An 11,649-nucleotide genomic window follows, 5' to 3' on the forward strand; every position below is an offset into this window, starting at 1 on the left:
GGCTCCCTTTCTCCTGCTCTGAGACTCCTAACTTTAGGCAAACAAGTCTCAAGTACAGAGGAAGTTTCCTGAGAAACTTCATGGGGAGAGGATGAAAGCCTGGGGCTCCCCGGTGACCTTCTTGGCTGTTCTGGCCAGCTCGCCGCTGCCTTGGTGTACCCGTGGTAAGGTCGTTTTCCCCTCTTTGGGGTCAGGTTGAAGGTTTGAAAAGTGGAATGGTCTACATGCCTGCAGGCCTGTACTTGACAGAAAGAGGGAGAAAAGTGCCCTGCACATCCTCTGTCCTTCCTGGCCTCTTCCTTTCTTCCCTTGTGTTGTTACCCTTTGCATTCCTTGATGTCATTCCTGCCATTGTGAGCTGACAGGCCCTCCCAGCCCCAGTGGACAGCCTGCATGTAAGGTGGGGCATGGGGCTGGGAGGCAGGGGGCAGCGGTCATACCAACACCGTGGAGTTGGGCTGGGTCTGTTTGGGCCCCCGAGATGTTCCCCAGCCCATTCTTCCCAAGAACAAATGAGTAAAATCAGGGGCCTCCCACCTGAGGTCAAGGAACCAGGTGTGGAAGATGGAATGGAACTTGGTGTGGAAGAAGGCCCTCTTTGTCAACTGATTCATTCTCCAGAATTCAACTTGTTCTCCAACTCAGCAGTGTTTGAAAGCAACTTTACCCAGGTACCCATGTGGAGCTCAGGGTCAGCTGTCTTTCCCTTTCCAAAACCTGTTCCTAGGGAATGGTCAGGGAATGTGGTGGCCTTCAAAAACCCTGAGGTGGAGAAAGAAGCCACCAAGGCTAGAGAGGACCACGGGGTCTGGGTCCCACGTTCACCTCCATTTGTGCCTGCTGCATGATGGGACTCTCTGCAGATCAGAGACTTTAAGAAAATCAATTTTTACACCTTACAAAAGGAGAGATCAGCGCTTAGGCTCCAGGAAAGGTCCATAGGCATCCTCTCTGGGCTGCTGTTCCAAACTGGACAGTTATAGGGAATGATGGTTCAGAAACAGCATTATTGGAAAGCAAAGACACTGGGCAACTCAGCCTTGCTTAGAGCCTACCATTGCCCAAGAGGAGGGTAAGGTGACTAATGAAAGGAGCCTGGGATGGAGCCACTAGGAATGGGGGGTGGTCATTTTCATGTGAATCGAATCTTACTCAGGTGTTGCCTGCCTCCTCTAGCGGTCTAGCCTGAGCCTGTGCTCCTTTTTTGCCGCAGCCTTGACCTGCTGGACTCCGGCGATCCTTCTGCCTCAGCCTTCTGAGTTTTTCTTTTTTTTGAGTTGGAGTCTCACTCTGTCGCCCAGGCTGGAGTGCTGTGGGACACTCATGGCCACCCCCGCATCGAGCTGCTGGGCTCTGGCGATCCTTCTACCTCAGCTTTCCAAGTAGCTGGAACTACAGGCACGCGCTACCACGTCCCATGCCCAGCTTATTTATTTATTTATTTATTGTAGAGACTAGGTCTTCCCAAGTTGCCCAGGCCGGTCTCGAACCCCCAGGCTCAGGCAATCCACTCGACTCAGCCTCCCAAAGTGCTGGGATTACAAGCTGAGGCCCCGAGCCACCGTGCTCCTTTGCAGGTGTGGCATGACCAGTTCATCAGTCAGCAAGTATATACTAAACACCTACTGTGTGCAGGGCAGGAGGTGCAAAGAAAAATCAGACCTTGTGTCCTTGACCAGGGAGCCTTTGAGTGTGGGTTACCTGTTATAAGATGGCAACTGTCTATGCAAACTCTATGTCAGATAGCTTGGCCAGCTGAACCTTAAGTCATGAGTACAGAGAACGGGTGGCTGGGGGGCATTCAAAGCATTCTCTTTGGACCTTAGCTGCTGAAGAGGGCTTTCTGGAAGGGCCTTAAGCTATTCTTTGAGGAGTGCTGAGATTTTGGTAAGTGCAAAGGCAGGGGGGAGAATATCCCCAACAGAGAGACTTTAAAATGCCTGCATAGAGGCAGGGAGGCTGGAAGGCACAGAGGGGTCTTCAGGACAAGCTTCCGTTTGAGTGGAGTGGCAAGGTGGGGAGCCATTGTGGGGGGAGCATGGGAACAGTCTAAGGTTTGAGTTGAACTTGGACACTCTTCACGAGCAGTGAGCCACTCCCTTAATCGAGTCCCTGGACTTAGGAGAGTTGTGTTCATGGCTCCTGGCACTCCGTGGTGCCTGTGCTGCCCCCAGGAAAATGCATGGTTGGGTGATCAGCGGGCAAACCTGGGAGTGAGCCCGTTCCTAACATACTCCTGGTGGAGAGGGAGCAGTCACGTGGGAATCCAGGCATTCGGCATCCAATTTCTACCCATTTCTACTTGAGCGTGGTGTTTTGGCAGCAGATTTGTCCTCTTAATATGTTCTCAACCAGGTGCAATGGCTCATACCTGTTATCCCAGACTTTGGGAGGTTGGAGGCAAGAGGATTGCCTGAGCACAGGGGTTCGAGACCAGCCTGGACAACTTGGCGAGACCGTGTCTCTCCAATAAATAAAAAAATTAGCTGGGCATGGTGGCACGTGCCTGTAGTTCCAGCTACTTGGAGGGCTGAGGCAAAAGGATTGCCTGAGCCCAGCAGGTCGAGGCTGCGGTGGCCCTGAACGTGCCACTACAGTTCAGCCTGGGCAATAGTGAGACTCCAACTCAAAAATATATATATATTCTCTTTGGCTTGAGACTGGAACTATTTAGATTATCTGAATGGACACCAAGTGGCCCAGGCAGCAGGAAACTCAGAACATGCCATAGTTCAATGTCTGCTTGAAACGATGGAGCCTTATTTGAAAGCAAAGACTGTGGGCGAGCCAGATTTGGGGCTGGGCTGAGCCTGCGTGGGCCCCAGTTAGAGTTCGCATATGCTACAGTTACAATACGCCCATGCTGCTTCCTCTCTCTCCTCCACCATCACCATCATCACCTCAAAGTGGCATCAACCACAAGCATTTATTGAGCACTTACTCCCAGTGTGTGCAATCTCCTATATTCTGTAAGGGATATGAATTTCATTCCCTAACATGGACTCCAAGAAATGTCTGTTCTGGCCAGGCTGGTGGAAAATTAAATTTCAGTCATTCCCGAGGCTTTCCACTTGTCCCCAGTTCCACCAGGAACTGTGCATTGGTGCCGATGGTCTTACAGAATCTAGAACATTGGGAGAAGGCCCTCTGGCCTTGGGGACATAGGGATCTCTCCTCGTATGTTCCTTACTCTGTTCTCTGGTGCTTCTCAGTGACCACAGCGCTGGTGTTTTTCCACCAGCCCTGAACAGTGAGGGATGGTCATTGAGACACCGTGCCCAGTGCCGGGCATCCAGTCTCCCTGTCCTGCCATACCTGGAGTCAAGGAACCAGGCCCTAGAGTGGGACTTGGGGTGGAAGATGGCCTTCTTCTAAGAGGACAGGTTCTTACTCCACTCAAGACCCGGCAACAAGATGGACCCTCCCTCATCCCGAGGGAAGTGCCCCAAACCTTCTGCAACTGTCTGTGTCTTCCTCATTCAACAAGCCCTGTCCTCACTTTCCTTCACTTCTGGGCCTTTTTTCACACAATCTTCCTTCTAGACCGTTAGAAATCAGTACTGGCTTCTCCTACCCAAGGGTGAGGGAATAAAAATGTCAGTGCCACTCGGCTTTTTCTTACAAGTGCCTATTTTTACAATTAGATAAACTAGAGGAAACAGAGATGTGCAACACAGTGTTCCTGTTCCCAATAAGCTTAAAGCTTATTTGAGGAGACCAACAGAAATCATCATTAGCAGGTCAGGGCCCAGCCCAGTGTGCCACACATCTGTCACTGAGATGAAGGCCCGTTTCTAGCACCTGTATCTTTCCACCCCTTGTCGTCTATTCCTATCTGACCCACATACCTGGGCTAATTTCCAGGTCACTGAGCCTGGAAACTGGATGAATGTCTGTGAAGGGTCTACCACCACGATCCTTGGGGTGACCTCCTCAGAGCCCTCCCTGCCACTCCCCAATGTCCTCCTGATGGCCAATGTCACCTGGCCCCGGGGTCCATTTTCCACCTGGAGCACACCTAGTGATGCCCCGGTCATCACCCTCAGCAGGTAAAGACTTGAGGGAGGGGGCAGAGGGGTGGGATAATTGACTGGGATACATATGGTCTCCCAGCTGGATTTTAGCCCAAAAAAAGGACAATATGCTTTAGAGTATAAACTACGTATAATCCGTTCATTTAACAAATATTTATTTAGTATCTACATGCACCAAGCATTGTTCTTCATTCTGAGACACAGTAGTAGGACACAGTCCCTGTCATGAGCCTAGTTTTTGACAATTTTGCCTTGCTTTTGTGTTCTTTTATTTTGTCAATACACAGAGGGTACCAAAAAATGTATACATGTTTTAAGAAAGGAAAAAAACCATTAAAATTGTTAGACTCAGTAAGATTAATACAAGTCACATTTGACTTCTGCAATTACAAGAGGTGCTCAGAGTGGTTACCATCAGCGTCTGATTATGGTGAACATCTTTTAACATGTCTTAAAATGTTTATACATTTTGGGGCACCCCTGGTAGATGTGGGGTGCTATGGAAGTCAAACAGGACTATGGCTGTGTGAGAGACACCCACCCTTGTCCTTCCCCGCTCCAAACAGTTAATCAAGACCAAGGGAGAAGGCGGCCTAGAAATTGAGTCAGGAACTCTTAGCTCCTGTTCCTTTTTAATAACTTCTAAACTTGGGAAAATCACTTCGCCTCTCTGAGCCTCAGCTTCAAAATCCATAAAGTGGAGTGAATAACGCTTTTCTTTCCTTCATCCAAGTGTTGTAAGAGTTCAGTGCGATGTTATACATCAGTGTCAGTCGTTGTTATTGATGTCAGCAGATTCTTTAATAACAAAAGTCCTGGAAATCAGAGAGGAGTCGGGTTTGGTAGTCACTACCACCCTCAGAACATGAGATTTCTCCCTTCAGCACCCCCCAGGCAGAGGTGGGAGGCCAGTGGGGTTTAGCCATGATCTAGATGGGCACCCACATGGTCAATTAAAGCCAAGTGCTCCCCTCTGGGACTGTCCTGATTACACCCAGGATTCTCCCCCTGAAGTATGTGGAGCTTCGAATCTGTGATCAGGTCCAACGCGTCCTGAGGGTTAGAACAGTGACTGAAAAGATCTATTACCTGAAGCTCCACGAAAAACATTCGGAAGCCATGTTTCAGTTCTGGATCCGCTTGGTGAGAATTCTGCGGAAAGGCTTGTCCATCACCACCAAAGACCCAAGAATCCAATTCACTCACTGCCTAGTGCCCAAGATGCCCACCAGCTCCACCGAAGCAACAGTAAGTGGGGCCCTTCCTCTGAGATCTGTCAAGAAAGGAATAAGCACACACATATGTATGTATGTATGTATACATATACAGGGGGTGCCAAAAGTGTATACACATTTTAAGAAAGGAAAAAAGCCGTATTAAAATGGTAGTACTCAATATATACCAGAACAAAAAATGAATACAAGTCACATTTGACTTCTGCAATTACAAGACGTGCTCAGAGTGGTTGCCATCAGTATCTAGTCACTTCTGATTACAGCAAGCTAAAAGTAATACATAGCTCACATCGCTTACAATGTGTATATATATTTTTTGGCACCCCAGTATATAATATAAGTATATATTTCTGAATGCTGCTTTTTTCACTTTATATTATAGGCATGTTTCTATTTTATTTTATTTTTTGAATTGGAGTCTTACTCTGCTGTCCTGACTGGAGGGCAGTGGCACACTCACGGCCACTGCAGCCTTGACCTGCTGGGCTCAGGCAAACCTTATGCCTTAGCCTTCCAAGTAGCCAGAACTACAGACACACACCACCACACCTAGCTAATTTTTTGATTTATTGTAGAGACTAGGTCTTGTCTTGAACCCCTGTGCTCAGACAACTCTCTCGCCTTGGCCTCCCAAAGTGCTAAGATTATTGGCATAAGTCACCAGGCCTGTTTCTATGTCTTTTAAAAGCTCTTTGTAAACGTCATTTTGATAATTTCATACTATTCAGTTGTATGAGTGAATTAAAATTTACTTCACCAGTCTGCTAATATTAGACATTTAGGGTTGTATATAATTTTTTATTATTGTAAAAAATGTTAAAACAATTAAATGTATCATCCACATTTCTGATTATTTTCTCAAATAGGTTTTCGAAGTAGAATTCAAAGGGCATGAACATTTCCAGGGCTCTTGACAAATATTTGTCAAGATATTTTCCAGATTATTTTCATCAAGATCATACTAAATTATATTCTCACCAATGTAAGAGTATCTGTGTCATTGTATCCTGTCACAATTGGGTAGTAAAAGTTTTAATTTTCTAATATGAGAGGCTGAGTTTGAACCTTGTTACATGTGTGTGCGTTTATATATGTATATCACACATATATATACACATATATGAGGGGGAACCCAAAAATCCATGGAATTGTAAGGAATCAGCACTTATCTTGGGATAGATATAAGGCTGGATAAACTCCAGAAGGGGTCTTTCATTTGCTTTGTCCCTACCATACCCTCAAGCCTTAGAACAGTGCTTGACATATAGTACAAGGGGGACCCAAAAAACCCTGAATTTATTTATTTTAAAAAATTAGTATTTATTCTTACATATCTAAACCTCAGCCACCTTCAAAGTATTCTTGGTTTGATGCAATACACCTATCAAAATGCCTTTTCCACTGTTCAAAACAGTTTTTGAACTCATCCATTTTGATGCCTTTTAGTGCTTCTGCTGTTTTTTGTTTCGCCTCCTCCACAGGGGCAAAATGTCTCCCTTTGAGGACTTTTTCCACCTGGGGAAACAAAAAAGAGTTCCTCAGAGTGAGATCAGGTCAATAGGGAGTGTGGGACATGGGGATCATGCCATTTTTGGTCAAAACTGCTGGACACTCAGTGCAGTGTGGGCAGTATGTTCGTCAATCACCCACCATGAAATGGGCAAATGGGTGGAAAGAACCTCCGAAAAAAGTTAACTGAAGCCAAATGCAACCTCTCACAACAACGCTAGTTGGCACACTGATGCTGATGGGTTCCTGGAACACTTATCTAGTGGGAGAAGCCCACTACAAGGGGCCAACCCTCCAAAATATGACTCTGTTTTTGGGGGGGATCCCACCATATAGATATATCTTTTACCTTGCCTGTTTTGTTTTTGGCCATTTTTTTATTGGCAGTTTGTGTTGTTCTAAATTGGTTTGTAAAATAAAGCTTTTAGCACATCAAGATTTTTGACCCTTTAATGGCAAGTTTTTGCAAATATTTCCTTAGGGATTTGCTCTTCTCCCTCAGTTTATTTTGGGCATTTTCTTGACAAATGTGAGGCCTTTCCAGGACCTGCTTAATGCAGACGCCCAGGAAGGAAGCCTTGGTAGACAGGATTGCACCAAACCTCAAGCTGCCAGAATCCAAGTCCTTTCCTTCTCTCATTTAAGCTGAATCCTGTAGGTTTGTCATCACCAACTTCGAAAGTCAGTTGTTTTCTGGCTCAGCTGCTCTGATCCTTTGATCCTGAACATTCAGCTCTTGTGCTCTGGACAGAGTAGCCACCACTGTCCATCAGAGAGAGGGCAGGACCCTGCTGAGGTCCCATTTTGTGGTCTGTGATTGTGGGACTTCATGCTTAAGGGGCTGGTTCCCAGGGCTAGGCTGTGGAACTCAAGTGTAAACCCACAAGTTCCTTCAAAGTTCTGCTCCAAGAAGGTTAAGAACTCTCAGTGAGCAGACCTGGCCACCTGACTCCGAATTTCTCCATCTAGCCTGAAAGCAGCCTCCCGTCATCCTCCCAGCCCAGCGAGACCGTCATGTTGTTGGCAGCCGAGCAGACCAGTGGCAGTTTCTTGCAACTCTCAGGAAGGCCCCAGTATACAGCAGACAGGTGGGTTCTCCATGTGGTCAGCCCCAGCATCCCTTCAAGCCCCAGCATGGAGTCATGGGGTCATTGACACACGCGCCAACCTAGTTGAGTTCCCTCTTTTTATTCTAGATAGTCATGCATATGACTTTTTCTGTCAACTTGGTGTAAGCCTTTGCTTGAATACAAGGTCTGTGGCCCTTTGATCTGAATATTCATTTCCTGGGCAAACTCCAGTGTGTTCTAATAACAGTTGCTCAAGGAAAGGAACGAGAGATTTATAAATTAGTTCAAATAATTGTAAGCCAACGAAGCAGGCTCATGGAGTTAGCTATTGACTGTTTCTAATCCCAGCTCACAAAGGGCCCTTGGGAGAGAGACTCTTCCTTACCTGCTCCTTCTATGAAATGGACAGAACAGAGGAGACTACCACTAGCTCCAGAGTTTCATTAATGTACTAATTGAACTAGACCCTTCCTATAAAAGTGATAGAAACCCAAAGCAAGATGGTGCCACCAATATGTGGAACAGGTACAACTTGTTAGGGTATCCTCCAAATGCAAATTTATTTTTGTCTTCCCTGCATAATTCCCTCATTAGGAGGAGTTTTCCTCTTGTCCCTGGATAAAAGCTGTTCTGGGAAGGTGACATAGCCTAGCTCATGGCCCCTCTCAGAATATAAAAGGCCCTTTGATCCCTTTAAATTACAAAATCAACCTCAATTATGAAATTAAAATATCCAGTGCTTGAAAATTATCAAAACTCTGAACTTACCATCGCTTCTCCCTGCCCTCAGCCTGGTGCCCCGTTTAAAGTGACCTTTCCTAGTGGGGGACAGGGTTGTCACTCTTCTCTTTCTGCCTCCTAATGTTTAAAGCTGACTTTTTCTCTCAGGAGGTTTCTCAGGTTCTTTGGAATTTCCTCTCTGGCCCCTCAACTGCAACTCTGGTGAGGCTGTGGCTCCTCCCTTTCTTCTGGCCACCAGCTCTCTCAGGCCCTGGCTCCGCAGGGGTCCATGCCACCCAGACACGAGCTATCAGAGTTCCCTTAACCCTTTTAGGAGTACTCTTGGGTTGGGCTAATAGTGGCTCCAGGCTCGCACTCTCCTCCCTCTTCCCTCCCTCCCTCTCTCTCTCTCTCTCTCTCTCCCTGTGTCTCTCTCCCCCTCCCCTTCCCTCTTTCTCTCTCTGGTACAGTTCACATCTGATCCTCAGGAAATGCCCTCTCATCCTTTGACCAGCCACTGAAGAGAGGGACCATGCTTCCTAGACACAAAAGCAACTCTTCTTCACTGCACCAACAAAGGAACACACTACCCCATCTCTCCTGCCTTCCCTGTCCCTGGATGAGAGTTGTGCCCCCATGCGCTGAGTCTCCCAGAGCCCAGGGACCACAGCCCAAGCTCCCTTGGGGACCCCAGGAGGGCCCTCTCTCTCTCAGCTTGAGGAGAACGAGGCAGCAGCAGGAGTGGCTGGACTCTCCACACGTGACAGCCCAAGCCCTTGGTGATCAAGGCTGGCAATCCCTCAGGCAGTCCCAGCTCATATTCACACCTCTGGTCTTAAACTTGGGCCCCTGACATTTTGCCTCTGAGTCATACACATTAGGTTCTCAACACATTGAAGGTGCTGTGGTTGTCTGTTCCTCTCCTGGAGGCCAGGCCTAGCTCCAGGCCTCCCTTCCCTTCTCAAGTTGCTCTTGGCCACATCATTCCATCCATGCAAATCACTGTCCTCAAGTCATGCATGTTGTCAGCACTCTTTAGTTCGTGTTTCCACCTGTGTTCAAGGTACTCGTGCTAGAAAAGGCATAGTTGGGAAATGGTTTTGAAATTAGATTTTAAGAGTGTTTTCTTTTTCCTTTATTGCTTTCAATGACCCCCAAATTCCTGGAACGCCAACAGAAACATTGACACTGCCATTGAAACAGACGATTTCAACTGCTACCACAAGATACCCTCGCCAGTGGCATCTCCAGTCAATGTGAATATACCCATGAGAGCCACCTTGACCCACAGCCTCTGGGAACAGGAAGGCCCAGATGAGCAATTCCAGCAGGTTCCTGCAGCCAGTTCCCTAGGAGAGAACTTTTTGGGACCCTGACACCCGGGTAAAGCGGGATGATCTTCCTTGGAATCTGTACACTTGTTACCACCTCCTGTAATGCTTTCTTCCCACTGTGGGCCAAAGTGCTATGGGAGAGGAAAGATGGTGTTCACAACAAGGTGCTTCCACAATAAACCTCCAAATGAGTCCCCAGTTGTCAGTGGTGCCATAGGGAGGCTCCAGTCTGGGGGAGGAATGATTGGGAACAGGAGTTCACTTCTTGGGAAAATAAGTGGGGGAGAAAGTTACTGTCTGCTCCACTGAAACCACAAAGTAGCCAAGTAAAGCCAAGAAAGTCCCGAGAAAAAGATCTCCAGGGAGACATCAACTTCTTTTTTTGAAGAGGAAACAGAGGAATGGCTGCCACAATCCTAGAATGAAAGAAATCCTGAGAATGGTGGTTCCAACTTGGCGGCCCCTCTGGGTTGCCCCACTATCTCAAGCAAGAAATTGAGTCCATCTCCTCGTTCCGGGTTAATGTAAACATATGAAGGCTCACCCTGGCCCATAAAACTCTGGCTGCTAATGGAGACACGAATAGGAAGATGTTGGCCACCCATCACTGGGAGTCCTGATTGATTTGACTATTCTCACTCAGGACCCAATGAGAATAAACTAGAAGACATGGTGTCTTTGCATATTGGGGGTGGAGCAGGAACTTTGGTCAATCTTAGACAAGCAGGGAATATTTACTCAGAAAACACCACGACAGTAGTCCATAAGTATTTATCAAGCTCCTGCTGGGTGCCAGACACTATGCTCCACGCTGACTATGTTAGAACAAGACAGATGGACAAGTCAGCTGTTCTTAGGGATGGTACGGGAGAGGTACCAAGCCCTATTCTGGAGACATAGGAAGGGCTTAAGTGTGACATGATGTTTGAGTACCCAGTCTGCACATAAAGGCTGTAGGACCTGTGTTCCTGTAGTTCACCTCCCGTGTGATGCAGGGAGGAACATTATCACCCTTTCTCTCGTGTATGCTCCAAGGGCTGAGAAGTAAATCCCAGTTGGATGGGTCAGAAAAGACATCTGAACTGAGAAGATGCCTAATTTTTGTGGGTTTCTTCTTGCCTCTAATAAAAATGAAAGCAAGGCCAGGGTGCAGTGGCTCATGCTTGGAATCTCAGCCTTTGGGAGACATCATATGATGTGTTTACAAACATTTAAAGCAACAGTCCCCAAACTTTTTGACTTCAGGGACCAATTTTGTGGAAACCAGTATTTATTTCTTTATTGTTTTATTCTGAATATATGGGGTACAATTCAGGGGTGGTTATACAAATGTTCATTATGCAGGTGGAAGCCAGTTTTGCTAAGGACAGGATGGTTTCAGGATAATTCAAGTGCATTGCATTCATTGGACAGATCAGCAACAGCATTAGATTCTCATAAGGAGTGGCAGCCTAGGTTCCTGGAACGCATTGTTCACAGTGGGGTTCATGCTCCTTTGAGAATCTAATAATGCCGTCACTGATCTAAGAGAAGGCAGAGCTCATGCAAGTGACCATCATGCAAATAATGGGGAGAGGCTGTTAGCTTACCCGCCAATCACCTTCTGCTGTGCAGTCTGGTTCCTAACAAGCCACAGGCCCGCACCCCTTTGTAGCCAGGGGGTTGGGGACTCCTGACTTAAAGGATCTCACTGAGAGCAGTGGCTCACGTTTATAATCCTAGCACTTTGGGAGGATAAGGTGGGTGG

The 11,649-nt window shown here is 47.1% G+C and overlaps 1 protein-coding gene across 1 annotated transcript; it reads left to right on the forward strand.

Moving 5' to 3' along the window:
- Positions 1-418: 418 nt before the first annotated feature.
- FAM71F2 (family with sequence similarity 71 member F2) lies at positions 419-9,944 on the forward strand. The gene is made up of 5 exons (XM_008063603.1): positions 419-671; positions 3,865-4,049; positions 5,033-5,282; positions 7,748-7,866; positions 9,746-9,944. The coding sequence occupies exons 1-5, from the start codon at positions 513-515 to the stop codon at positions 9,942-9,944; spliced, it is 912 nt and encodes a 303-aa protein (XP_008061794.1). The 5' UTR covers positions 419-512.
- Positions 9,945-11,649: the final 1,705 nt, after the last annotated feature.

This window comes from Carlito syrichta, unplaced genomic scaffold (genome assembly GCF_000164805.1).
Source record: "Carlito syrichta isolate Samal-C Ts95f unplaced genomic scaffold, Tarsius_syrichta-2.0.1 Scaffold306949, whole genome shotgun sequence".
NCBI classification, from domain to species: domain Eukaryota; kingdom Metazoa; phylum Chordata; class Mammalia; order Primates; family Tarsiidae; genus Carlito; species Carlito syrichta.